The sequence below is a fragment of the Physeter macrocephalus genome, chromosome 8 (genome assembly GCF_002837175.3).
Source record: "Physeter macrocephalus isolate SW-GA chromosome 8, ASM283717v5, whole genome shotgun sequence".
NCBI lineage: Eukaryota > Metazoa > Chordata > Mammalia > Artiodactyla > Physeteridae > Physeter > Physeter macrocephalus.
This window is the reverse complement of record NC_041221.1, coordinates 44,032,208-44,046,635: the sequence shown is the minus strand read 5'-3', so window position 1 is coordinate 44,046,635 and position 14,428 is coordinate 44,032,208. Positions and strand designations below refer to the sequence as shown.

Below are 14,428 nucleotides of genomic sequence, written 5' to 3'. Positions count from 1 at the left end.
TTTGTTGGCAATCTGTATATCTTCTTTGGAGAAATGTCTATTTAGGTCTTCTACCCATTTTTGGATTGGGTTGTTTGTATTTTTGATATTGGGTTGCATGAGCTGCTTGTAAGTTTTGGAGGTTAATCCTTTGTCAGTTGCTTCATTTGCAAATATTTTCTCCCATTCAGAGGGTTGTCGTTTCGTCTTGTTTATGGTTTCCTTTGCTGTGCAAAAGCTTTTAAGTTTCATTAGGTCCCATTTGTTTATTTTTGTTTTTATATCCATTTCTTTAGAAGGTGGTTCAAAAAGAATTTTACTCTGATTGATGTCATAGAACGTTCTGCGTATGTTTTCCTCTAAGAGTTTTATAGTGTCTGGCCTTACATTTAAGTCTTTAATCCATTTGGAGTTTATTTTTGTGTATGGTGTTATGGAGTATTCTAATTTCATTCTTTTACATGTAGCTGTCCAGTTTTCCCAGCACCACTTACTGAAGAGGCTGTCTTTTCTCCATTGTATATTCTTGCCTCCTTTATCAAAAATAAGATAACCATATGTGTGTGGGTTTATCTCTGGGCTTTCTATCCTGTACCATTGATCTATATTTCTGTTTTTGTGCCAGTACCATACTGTCTTGATTATTGTAGCTTTGTAGTATAGTATGAAGTCTGGGAGCCTGATTCCTCCAGCTCTGTTTTTCTTTCTCAAGATTGCTTTGCCTATTCGGGGTCTTTGTGCTTCCATACATGTTGTGAAATTTTTTGTTCTAGTTCTGTGAAAAATGCCATTAGTCGTATGATAGGGACTGCATTGAATCTGTAGATTGCTTTGGGTAGTATGGACAGTTCACAATGTTGATTCTTCCAATCCAAGAACATGGTATATCTCTCCATCTGTTTGTATCATCTTTAATTTCTTTCATGAGTGTCTTATAGTTTTCTGCATACAGGTCTTTTGTCTCCTTAGGTAGGTTTTTTCCTAGGTATCTTATTCATTTTGTTGCAGTGGTAAATGAGAGTGTTTCCTTAATTTCTCTTTCAGATTTTTCATCACTATGTATAGGAATGCAAGAGGTTTCTGATTTGGATTCTATTTATTTCTTTTTCTTCTCTGATTGCTGTGGCTAAAACTTCCAAAACTATGTTGAATAAGAGTGGTGAGAGTGGGCAACCTTGTCTTGTTCCTGATCTTAGTGGAAATGGTTTCAGTTTTTCAACATTGAGAGTGATGTTGGCTGTGGTTTTGTCATATATGGCCTTTCTTATGTTGAGGTAGGTTCCCTCTTTGCCTACTTTCTGGAGGGTTTTTTTTTTTTATCATAAATGGGTTTTGAATTTTGTCAAAAGATTTTTCTGCATCTATGAGATGATAATATGGTTTTTCTCCAATTTGTTAATATGGTTTATCACATTGATTGATTTACCTATATTGAAGAATCCTTGCATTCCTGGGATAAACCCCACTTCATCATGGTGTATGATCCTTTTAATGTGCTCTGCCATATTTTGGAAGAGTTTGAGAAGGCTGCGTGTTAACTCTTCTCTAAATGTTTGATAGAATTCACCTGTGAAGCCATCTGGTCCTGGGCTTTTGTTTGTTGGAAGATTTTTAATCACATTTTCAATTTCAGTGTTTGTGATTGGTCTGTTTATATTTTCTCTTTCTCCCTGGCTCAGTCTTGGAAGGTTGTGCTTTTCTAAGAATTTGTCCATCTCTTCCAGGTTGTCCATTTTATTGGCATATAGTTGCTTGTTGTAATCTCTCATGATCCTTTGTATTTCTGCAGTGTCAGTTGTTACTTCTCTTTTTTCATTTCTACTTCTGTTGATTTGAGTCTTCTCCCTTTTTTTCTTGATGAGTCTGGCTAATGTTTTATCAATTTTGTTTATCTTCTCAAAGAACCAGCTTTTAGTTTTATTGATCTTTGCTATCATTTCCTTCATTTCTTTTTCATTTATTTCTGATCTGATCTTTATGATTTCTTTCCTTCTGCTAACTTTGGGGTTTTTTTGTTCTTTCTGTAATTGCTCTAGGTCTAAGGTTAGGGTGTTTATTTGAGCTGTTTCTTGTTTCTTGAGGTAGTATTGTATTGCTATAAACTTGCCTCTTAGAACTGCTTTTGCTGCATCCCATAGGGTTTGGGTCGTCGTGTTTTCATTGTCATTTGTTTCTAGGTATTTTTTGATTTCCTCTTTAGTTTCTTCAGTGATCTCTTGGTTATTAAGTAGTGTATTGTTTAGCCTCCGTGCATTTGTATTTTTTACAGATTTTTTTCCTGTAATTGATATCTAGTCTCATAGCGTTTTGGTTGGAAAAGATACTTGATATGATTTCAATTTTTAAAATTTACCAAGGCTTTATTTGTGACCCAAGATATGATCTATACTGGAGAATGTTCCATGAGCCCTTGAGAAGAATGTGTATTCTGTGGTTTTTGGTTGGAATGTCCTATAAATATCAATTAAGCCCATCTTATTTAATGTATCATTTAAAGCTTGTGTTTCCTTATTTATTTTCCTTTTGGATGATCTGTCCATTGGTGAAAGTGGGGTGTTAAAGTCCCCACTATGATTGTGTTACTGTCAATTTCCCCTTTTATGGCTCTTAGCATTTGCATTATGTATTGAGATGCTTCTATGTTGAGTGCATAAGCATTCACAATTATTATATCCTCTTCTTGGATCGATCCCTTGATCATTATGTAGTGTCCTTCTTTTTCTCTTGTAATAGTCTTTATTTTAAGGTCTATTTTGTCTGATATGACAATTGCTACTCCACCTTTCTTTTGATTTCCATTTGCATGGAATATCTTTTTCCGTCCCCTCACTTTCAGTCTGTATGTGTCCCTAGGTCTGAAGTGGGTCTCTTGTAGACAGCATATGTATGGGTCTTGTTTTTGTATCCATTCAGCCAGTCCATGTCTTTGGTTGGAGCATTTAATCCATTTACATTTAAGGTAATTTTTGATATGTATGTTCCTAATACCATTTTCTTAATTGTTTTTGGTTTGTTATTGTAGTTCTGTTCTTTCTCTTGTGTTTCCTGCCTAGAGAAGTTCCTTTAGCATTTGTTGTAAAGCTGGTTTGGTGGTGCTGAATTCTCTTAACTTGTGCGTGTCTATAAAGGTTTTAATTTCTCCATCGAATCTGAATGAGATCCTTGCTGGGTAGAGTAATCTTGGTTGGAGGTTTTTCCCTTTCACCACTTTAAATATGTCCTGCCACTCCCTTGTGGCTTGCAGAGTTTCTGCTGAAAGATCAGCTGTTAACCTTATGGGGATTCCCTTGTATGTTATTTGTTGTTTTTCCCTTGCTGCTTTTAATATTTTTTCTTTGTATTTAATTTTTGATAGCTTGATTAATATGTGAATTGGCATGTTTCTTCTTGGATTTATCCTGTATGGACTCTCTGCGCTTCCTGGACTTGATTGACTATTTCCTTTGCCATATTAGGGAAGTTTTCAACTATAATCTCTTCAAATATTTTCTCAGTCCCTTTCTTTTTCTCTTCATCTTCTGGGACCCCTATAATTCGAATGTTAGTGCATTTAATGCTGTCCCAGATGTCTCTGAGATTCTCCTCAATTCTTTTCATTCTTTTTTTCTTTATTCTGCTCTGCAGTAGTTATTTCCACTATTTATCTTCCGGGTCACTTATCTGTTCTTCTGCCTCAGTTATTCTGCTATTGATCCCTTCTAGAGAATTTTAAATTTCATTTATTGTGTTGTTCATCATTGTTTGTTTGTTCTTTAGTTCTTCTAGGTCCTTGTTAAACGTTTCTTGTATTTTCTCCATTCTATTTCCAATTTTAGGATCATCTTTACTATCTTTATTCTGAATTCTTTTTCAGGTATACTGCCTCTTTCCTCTTCATTTGTTTGGTCTGGTGAGTTTTTACGTTGCTCCTTTCTCTGCTGTGTGTTTCTCTGTCTTCTCATTTGGCTTAACTTACTGTGTTTTTGGTCTCCTTTCCACAGTCTGCAGGTTCGTACTTCCCATTGTTTTTGGTGTCTGCCCCCAGTGGCTAAGGTTGGTTCAGTGGGTTGTGTAGGCTTCCTGGTGGAGGGGACTAGTTCCTGTGTTCTGGTGGATGAGCCTGGATCTTGTCTTTCTGGTGGGCAGCACCGCATCTTGTGTTGTGTTTTGGGGTGTCTGTGAACCTAATATGATTTTAGGCAGCCTCTCTGCTAATGGGTGGGGTTCTGTTCCTTTCCTGCCAGTTTTTTGGCATAGGGTGTCCAGCACTGTAGTTTGCTGGTTGTTGAGTGAAGCTGGGTCTTAGCATTGTGATGGAGATCTCTGGGAGAGCTTTCACCATTTGATATTACGTGGAGCTGGGAGGTCTCTGGTGGACCAAGGTCCTGAACTCGGCTCTCCCACTTCAGAAGCACAGTCCTGACCCCCAGCTGGAGTACCAAGACCCTGTCAGCCACACGGTAGATCCGCAGTTGATCATAAAATGATATAACTCAGGAACAGCCAGAAGAAAGGCATGCATAGGGCAAGGCACAGGGAATGGGAGCAGAGTTCCCATGCCTTCTTCAGGCGCACCGCTCTCCCAGCACCTCCATGTGTTCACCAACCCAGAAGCTCCTGTTCGGTGGCTGATTTTAAATTGGCAGTTACTTTTTTCTCTGTGTACTTACAGCATGGCAGGCAAATGAAGTTTTGAATTTGCTTTTGCAGGGGCTGTCTGGCAAGTGTTGCTTATTTCTGAGAAGCTAAACACACTTGATTTATGGAAGCATTAGAACATCAATCTGTCCCCTTGTCATATGGGCCCACATCTTCTATGTTACAGCCCAAGGTTTGATGTCAGGTGACTTGTGCAATCTGCCCAGTGGTAAAAGAATGGAGATCAGTATTTGGGGATATACCTCTACTGAAAGGTTTTGGGGAATTTTCTTTCACCATCCACAACCCTACAATTATGATTATGCCACCATAACCAGAAAGAGAACGTGATATTTTACCATGTAGAGAGAGGGCCAGATGAAAATATACCTTACAGCAATGGGCACACCTTGGTGGTGGTGCATTTTCTCAGCCAAGACTGTAATGAGATCATCAATGGAAGGATTGAGAGGGTGAAGAAGGATGCTCTTTATAGCGACCACAGCGACCACAGATCTCTTTAGTCCACTGGGAGCCCCTGGTTGCTCTTTTCTCAGAATTCATATATTCATTCAGCAAACTTTGGGAACGTCTTTGCTGTGCCTGGCCCCATGCTAGATGATCAAGACACAGTGATGACCAGGGCAGATAGGCTTCCAACTTCAGGGCAGTGATAGTTTAATAGAAAGGATGGACAGAATAAATAAAAGTTGTTTCACATTTCAGGTTCTTTTGATGGAAACAAAGAAGGATCTGAGATAAATAACAAGAGGGATAGGTATCCTTTGGAGAAGGTATTCAAGGAAGGCCTCACAGAGAAGGTGACATTTACACTAAGTTAAAGGAAGGGCAGTAGCAAGTAATGCGAAGGGTGGAGGAAGGAAGATTCGGGACACAAGGACCACAGGACATATTGTTAATCCACGGAGAATCTGGGGAAGAGGGGCTGAGGAGCACAGGGGTCAGGCTCCATGCCACCTACTTCGGATCCCCACTTGAGTGTGGGCAGTGACAAGACAGGCCAGGACTGGCCTTGAGAGACTAGGATGCACAGGCAAGATGAGCTGAAGGGAAACTGATGGCACTAGCATTCTACACAGACTGTAGACCAAGTCTTGGAAGGTCAAGTTATGATTAAGTAAAATCTAACTAGGTGGGGGATGGAGAAGCTTCCAGAATCCAAGAGGTCAGAGAGTGAACCAAAGAAGTCCTCCAGAATAGGCCACGTAAACTCTGGCTTTAGGTGACCCAGGCTCAGCCATGTTTTTCATGATCTTAAGGAAATCAGCAGCCTGCGAGTGAACGGTGCCCTTTACTGAGAGCAGGATGCAGGGGCCGCTGCGCAAGGTACGGGCATAGGGTAGGGGGCATGAGGGGGGCCTCTGTAAGGGCTTGCTGAAAGCACACACTGAGAAAACCCTCGGTGATGGAGGCTATAGAAGGAAGGATGGTGGGTGATGGTGCTGTAGGGGGAAGCCTAGAAGTAGGGGCAAGGACAGGGTTGGCCCACTCCCTGAATCAAACCACTGAGCAGTTATTCAGTTTATTTTCCTTATAGAGACCCTTCCCTTGAAACAAGGTAACCCATCCTGCATTCAGACTCAGGGAGCAAACAGGTTTTCAGCAGGATTCTGAGGGACAGCAGTTGGTTGTGGCTTTGCAGAGAGCTCCCCCGACAGCAGTTCTGTTTGCCTCGAATGAACACAGGCATCTTAGGGAATGGCGTCCCACTGAGAGGATGCTGTGCCAGCCTTGCCCCAATCCCACCCCTGCAGCTGTAATCTTTGCGACAGCCCCATAGGTAACGGTTACTATCCCAGTTTACAGATGTGACAGCTGAGGCTCAGAACGTTTCTGCAACTCGCCCAAGGGCTCACTATGAGTGAGTGACAGAACTGGACTTTTCACGCGGTTCTCACCCTTCCACACCTGCATTTTCTGACATTGGGAGGCCCCTCTTGGGGAGCTGCTCATGTGACTCCCTTTCTGAGGGAAGACAGTTTACTAACCCCTCTTGGTGACTGGAAGCCTGGAGCTTCGTGATGCTTTGTGAAACCCCTGGGAATCCGGGTGTGGACGGTCTGATGCCAAGGACTCAGGTGTCCCCTTTTCTCTCGCTCTCCATACAGTGCTCCAGAAACTGCAGTGGGGGCTTCCAGATCCGGGAGATTCAGTGTGTGGACAGCCGGGACCACCGGAGCCTGAGACCATTTCACTGCCAGTTCCTGGCTGGCACTCCTCCTCCGCTGAGCATGAGCTGTAACCTGGAGCCCTGCGAGGAGTGGCAGGTGGAGGCTTGGAGCCAGGTACGGCGCCTAGTACACCATCCGGACAACCTGGCAACTATGAATCTCTATGCTACCTTGTGAGTCTAGGTGTCAGGGAAGACCACACGTGTATCAGGCCAGCGCCAAGCCTCCATTCAGCCACCTTCCACTGGGTGTGTTACTGAACCAAACTTGGGTCACTTGACCATACACAGTAAAGCCAATCTACTGACACCAGGTTGTGGTGAAGGGAAGTGCAGCATTTATTGCAGGGCGCCAAGCAAGGAGTCCAGGTAGCTAGTGCTTCAAAGGCCTGAACTCCTCAAAGGCTTTCAGGGAAAGGTTTTTAAAGACAGGGTGAGGGAGGGGGGGTTGTGATCAGCCTGTGGACATTCTTCCGATTGGTCGGTGGTGCGGTAATGGGGAGTCAACATCATCAGCATCACGAACCTTCTGGTTCCAACCGTCTGAGGTCTACATGCTTGTGGGCACCATACAGTTAACTTCTTCCACCTGGTGGGTGTTTCAGTCTCTGCAAAACAGCTCAAAAGATGTGGCTCAGAATATTATCTATAGTCCTTGAGGAGGAACTAAAGGTCCTTGACTTTGTTTAATAGCTAAACTATTATTATTTTGTCTTGTTTGACTGTTTTCCTTTCTGAGCTTTCTCACCTCGCTGATTAAATTTACTCTTTGGAGATCAGGGAAGGCCTAGGAGGCTAAAGTGTTTCTATAGACAAGAGGCAGGTGGAGAACATGATGGGGTGAGGGGGCAAGGCTCTTCTGGGAAAGCCCCATAGGGTCCTGCTCGGTGACAGGTGGGGAGGCTGGGCAGGTCCAGCAACTTGAAGGCTATGTTGTGAGCTTTAAACTGTGACTGCTCAATGGCTTATTACAACCTAGTCTCAATGGATATACTGGGGAATTGGGGTCCCTCTGGGGAGATGAACATGTACCACTGTGGTGAGAGGCATTTAGGACAGAGCATCACATGCCCCTCTTAGGCTTCTGCAGTGGGGCTGGAGGCAATGGTCAGATCCTTTCCACACACAGTATTTAATTTCAGAGTTCCACCTCTCAGTTAAATGCCCAGATCCTCATTTACACAAATAAAAAGAGGGGTGTGTGTGTGTGTGTGTGTCCATCCTGTTTTGTGAGGGCTGAGGCTCTGCTGCATCTTTGTCCTACTTCAGTACATGAAAACACGTTACTCTTCCTTGGTGAGATATAATGATTTCATTTGCCTATTGGCCTCAATAGCTTAAAAAAAAATACTCCCAACTGTACCCATGCATGGTGGAAAGAAGAGGGAAAGAAAGAATGCAGCATGTTTTGAGTGTGTCCATACACTGGACACTTTACCTACAATACTTGTTTTAATTATCACAACAACCTGAATGGTAGGCCTTATTAATTCCGCTTTATAGGTGAAGAAATTGAGACTCAGAGGTTAAGAAGTGTACATGAGGTCACACAACTAGAAGATAAATGGTGGAGTATTAAATTCAAGCTTAAGGCTGACTCTGATGCCTGTACTCTTTCTACTGTAGAATTTAGTCCAGTGGACATGGAGCAAAGAGCGAACTGAGGAGAAAGAAAGAGTCAATAAGTATTTGGGGGGAAACTTACCACATGCCAAGGAAGGGAAGATAAAGAACCACAAGTGTAGGATACAGAATTAGTGTTCAACCCTGGAAGACTGAGCCCCCTCAAGCTTCTTACTGTCTGCTGGGTCAAGCAGCCATGTTGATTCCTGAGGCCCTGGGTCAATACCTGGTGTTTTCTGGGGCAAAAACCACCACTGTCCCCTCTTCCGCTTCCTTCCCTGTCCAGCTCTGGAGGACATAAAGTACCTGCTACTCCCATGCTCTGAACTTAGGCCTCCCTGTTTGCTAGGCCTGGTGACAGCTTCCAGAATCCTGGAATTTGCAGAGGCGCTTAGATTGCCTTGTCAGAGAAATTGAATTTGCAAGTTATCCAAGATGAGCAATCATATATGCTCTCTGGTTGTGAAAAAGATGTATTCTATATGCTTCCTCAGTAGCTTCTGGGAGCCCAATCATGAGCCTGTTTCTTGAAGGCCTCCCAACACACTCCTTTCTAAATTGCTCTGTTCTGAGCAAACCACAAAGTTGGAAGACTTCCCTCTGAAGGAGCAGTAAAGACAGAAAATGCTGAAATGGGTTGAACATTTCCCTGGGAATGTTGAGGGACTATTAGGGACTGGGCACCTTTAGGTGCTTTCCCTGAGCCATCATGATGATACTCTGTACATACTATCTAACGGATGCCTTCGTGGGAATGTGCTGGGACCTTTCAGTGAATGTCAGCCAACCCAGACTACTTGGAATGGAAGATGCATTTCAACTGTAGAAATGTCTCCACTGGTTCTCAAACTTTAGCAAACTTTAGCATGTGTCAGCATCACCTGGAGGGTTTGTCAGCACACAGATGTCTGGACCCCACGCCCACAGTGTCCAGTTCAGAGGTCTGGGGTAGGGCCTGAAGTTTCGCATTTCTAACAAGTACCCAGAGATGCTGAAGTTGCTGCTTTGGGGACCATACTTTAAGAACCACTAGTTTATACCTTCTTTATCCCCCCTTTCCTGGAGCTTACTTGGCCAGGTGGCCCTGGATCTATATGCACAAATGTAGGTATGCAACAGGATCCCAAGTGTGGAATTCCTCTCCTTCTCTCCTCATATAGGGTTAAAAACAGTGAATAAGTGGGAAAAGATCCATGTTGGAATACTGTGAAAGCAATAATTAGTTCTTTTATTGAGCAGAAAATGTTAATTGTATATAATTTCCCTGTTTTCTATGGTTACCATCACACATGTAGTGCCTGTCGTGATAGGCATGATATTGGCAATCATAATTGTTTTGTTGTTGTTACCATGTCATAATTAAGATTTTTTCAAAGTACTAAGATCTTTCAAAGTACTTTTCAAGTACTCAGAAGCATTCTTCAAAGATTCTTGGTGAATTATTTACTTTCCTTTTAGAAACCTCAGGAAAATGAGACAATACAACTTAGAAAATTATTCTAGGGAGCAAAAACTTGACATGTTTTAGAATTATATCCCTTCAGGAATCCAACTTGTCATCTCGAACTTATTTTGTGAGCATTACAGCCAGTTCATCAGACCCTTAGAAAACCTATCAACATCACTATTCCAAAGATGGACAAATTTAATTCTAAAGCTTTATGTAGTGGGGAAAGAAGGCTGAATCCTGTTTTAATAGATGAACAAAATTGCACTGTAGAAGTATGCTCTCCATTAGGGCTGTCAGAACTAATCAGAATAAAAACATCTACATTTAACATTTTGGTTTCTAGACCAGAATTCCTTCCATTTGACATACTGAACTATTTAGCATCTTCTGATTTTTTTCCCCTCCTCTTATCCCCAGAATTTCCTTTATCAGTCTCCTTTCTTTAAGTCTTGTTTCACCACTGTTTTTGTTTCTGTTATTGCCTTTTGGCTTAAACAACAAAAATATTTTTTTTCTCACAGTTCTAGAGGCTAAAAGTCTGTGATCAAAGTGTTGGCAGGATTGGTTTCTTCAGAGGCCTCTCTCCTTTGTTTGTAGATGGCTGTCTTCTCCTTTGTCTTCTGTCATTTTCCCTCCATGTGTATCTGTGTCCTAATCTCCTCTTCCTATAAGTACACCAGTCATAATGGGTTAGGGCCCTCCCTAATGACATAATTTTACCTTCATTACCTGTTTAAAAACTCTTCCTCCAAATACATCACATTCTGAGGTACTGGGGGGTTAGGACTTCAAAATACAAATTTGGGGGGAACACAATTTAGCCCATAACAAGCATAGCAAAGATACTAGCAGCGTATGTATCTTGGCAGTGTGAAAGGTTGAATTTTGTCATTGTTGTAGTAGTGGTCGTTTATTTTATTTGTTCTTAATAATCCACCCTAAATTCAGGTCTTGATGACTCTTTTTTTAACTTAAATATAGTTGACATACAATAATACATAAATTTCAGGTGTACTATATGATGCTTTGACATTTGCATACATTATGAAATGATCATCACACTCTAGTAACCATCAGTCCCCATAATAAGTTATTTCAATGTTATTGATTATATTCCTTATGTTGTATATTACATCCCCATGACATATTTATTATACATCAGGAGGTTTGTACCCCTTAATCCCCTTCACCTATTTTCCCCCCCTACCCCACACCTCTACCTTCTGGCAAACACCAGAATTTGTTCTCTGTATCTATGTGTCTGTTTTCATTTTGTTTTGTCTGTTTGTTTTGTTTTTACATTCCACATGTAAGTGAGATCATGCAGTATTTGTCTTTCTTTGTCTGACTTATTTCACTTCTAGATCCATCTGTGTTATCCTAGGTGGCAAGATTTTATTTTTTATGTCTGAGTAGTATTCCATTTTGTGTGTGTGTGTACGTGTACACACCACGTCTCCTTTATCCATTCATCTATCAATGGACACTTACATTGCTTCCATATCTTCTGTTATAAATAATGTTGCAGTGAACATTGAGGTGCATATATCTCTTTGAATTGGTGTGTGTTTTCTTCAGTAAATACCCAAGAGTGAAATTGCTGGATCATATGGCAGTTCTATTTTTAATTCTTGGAGGAACCTCCATACAGTTTTCCATAATGACTACCTCAATTTAAATTCCCACCAACAGGGCACAGGGGTTCCCTTTTCTCCACATCCTGGCCAAGATTTGTTATTTGTTGTCTTTTTTGATGCTAGCCATTCTGACAGCTGTGAGGTGATAACTCATTGTGGTTTTGATTTGCATTTCCCTGATGATTATTGATGCTGAGCATCTTTTCACATTGCTGTTTGCCATCTGTATGTCTTCTTTGGAAAAATTTCTATTTGGGTCCTCTGTCCATTTTTTAATCAGGTTGTATGTTTTTTGATGTTGACTTGTATGAGTTCTTTGTATATTTTGTATATTAACCCCTTATCAAATATATTGTTTGCAAATAGCTTCTCCCATTCAGTAGGCAGCCTTTTCATTTTGTTGATATTTTACTTCACTGTGCAAAAGCTCTTTAGTTTGATGTAGTCCCATTTGTTTATTTTTGCTTTTCTTTCTGTTGCCTGAAGAGACAGATCAAAAAAAAAACAACAAATATATATATATAACTAAAACCAATGTCAAAGAGTGTATCTACAGCCTATGTTTTCTTCAAGAAGTTTTATAGTTTCAGGTCTTACATTTAAGTCTTTAATCCATTTTGAGTTTATTTATGTATATGGTGTGAAAAAGTAGTCCAGTTTTTCCAACACCTCTTATTGAAGAAGCTGTCTAGTCCCCATTGTATATTCTTGCCACCTTTGTCATAGATTAGTTGACCATGTAAGTATGGGTTTATTTCTGGACTCTCTATCCTGTTACATAGAACTATGTGTCTGTTTTTGTGCCAGTACCATACTGTTTTGATTACCATAGACTTGTAGTATAGTTGGAAATCAGGGCATGTGACACCTCCACCTTTCTTCTTTCTCAGGATTGTTTTGCCTATTCGAGATCTTTTGTGTTTCCATACAAATTTAAGAATTATTTGTTCTAGTTCTGTGAAAAATGTCATTGGTATTTTGATAGGGATTGCACTGAATCTGTAGATTTCCTTGGGTAGTATAGTCATTTTAACTATATTAATTCTTCCAACCCATGAGCACGGTGTATCTTTCCAGTTGTTTGTGTCATCTTCAGTTGCTTTCATCAGTGTCTTATAGTTTTTCAAGTACAAGTCTTTTACCTCCTTGGTTAGGTTTATTCCTTGGTATTTTATTCTTTTTGATATAGTTGTAAATTGGATTGTTCCTTAATTTCTCTTCCTGCTAGTTCATTTTTAGTTAAAGAAATGCAACAGATTTCTGTATATTTATTTTATATTCTGCAACTTTATCAAATTCATTGATGAGCTCCAGTAGTTCTTTGGTGGCATCTTTAGGATTTTCTATGTATAGTATCATGTCATCTGCAAACAGTGACAGTTTTACTTCTTCCGTTCCAATATGGATTCCTCTTATTTTCTTGTCTGATTGTTGTGGCTAGGACTTCCAATACTCTGTTGAATAAAAGTGACAAGAGTGAGCATCCTTGTCTTCTTCCTGATCTTAGGAGAAATGGTTACAGATTTTTTACTGTTGAGTATGATGTTCGCTACAGGTTTGTCATATATGGCCTTTATTATGTTGAGGTATGTTCCCTGTCCCCACTTTGTTGAGAGTTTTTATTATAAATGGGTGTTGAGGGCTTCCCTGGTGGCGCAGCGGTTGCGCGTCCGCCTGCTGATGCAGGGGAACCGGGTTCGCGCCCGGTCCGGGAAGATCCCACATGCCGCGGAGTGGCTGGGCCCGTGAGCCATGGCCGCTGGGCCTGCGCGTCCGGAGCCTGTGCTCCGCAACGGGAGAGGCCACAACAGAGGGAGGCCCGCATACCACAAAAAAAAATAAAAATAAAAATAAAAATAAAATAAAATAAATGGGTGTTGAATTTTGTGAAAAGCTTTTTCTGCATCTATTGATGTGATCATGATTATTTTTATTCAGTTTGTTAATGTGTTGTATCACATTGATTGATTTTGAATCATAAACAATCCTTTTATCCCTGGGATAAATCCCACTTGGTGTATGATCCTTTTAATGTATCATTAGATATTTTTTTCTAATATTTTGTTGGGAATTTTTGCATCTATGTTGATCAGTGATATTGGTCTGTAATTTTCTTTCTTTTTTTAAAATTTAACTTCTTTATTGGAGTATAATTGCTTTACCATGGTGTGTTAGTTTCTGCTGTATAACAAAGTGAATCAACTATACATATACATATATCCCCATATCTCCTCCCTCTTGCATCTCCCTCCCACCCTTCCTATCCCACCCCTCTTGGTGTTCACAAGGCACCAAGCTGATCTCCCTGTGCTATGCAGCTGCTTCCCACTAGCTATCTATTTTACATTTGGTAGTATTTATAAGTCCATGCCACTCTCTCACATTGTCCCAGCTTACCCTTCTCCCTCCACATGTCCTCAAGTCCATCCTCTACGTCTGCATGTTTATTCCTGTCCTGCCCCTAGGTTCTTTAGAACCATTTTTTTTTAGATTGCCTGTATATGTGTTAACATACAGTATTTGTTTTCCTCTTTAAGACTTACTTCACTCTGTATGACAGACTCTAGGTTCATCCACCTCACTACAAATAACTCAATTTCGTTTCTTTTTATGGCTGAGTAATATTCCATTGTATATATCTGCCACATCTTCTTTATCCATTCATCTGTCGATGGACACAGGTTGCTTCCATATCCTGGCTATTATAAAGAGAGCTGCAAGGAACATTGTGGTACATGACTCTATTTGAATTATGGTTTTCTCAGGGTATATGCCCAGTAGTGGGATTGCTGGGTCGTATGATAGTTCTTTTTTTTTTTTTAACATCTTTATTGGAGTATAATTTGCTTTACAATGGTGTGTTAGTTTCTGCTTTACAACAAAGTGAATCAGTGATACATATACATATGTTCCCATATCTCTTCCCTCTTG

The 14,428-nt window shown here is 40.6% G+C and overlaps 1 protein-coding gene across 2 annotated transcripts in view; it reads left to right on the top strand.

Moving 5' to 3' along the window:
• The window catches only part of ADAMTS12 (ADAM metallopeptidase with thrombospondin type 1 motif 12), a 433,405-nt gene that overhangs the window by 377,943 nt on the left and 41,034 nt on the right, over window positions 1-14,428 (top strand). For both annotated transcript variants that reach the window (XM_055086520.1, XM_055086519.1), the window contains one exon: window positions 6,726-6,902. In XM_055086520.1, the coding sequence (XP_054942495.1) occupies window positions 6,726-6,902 (177 nt within the window). The remainder of the gene's footprint in view (window positions 1-6,725; window positions 6,903-14,428) is intronic.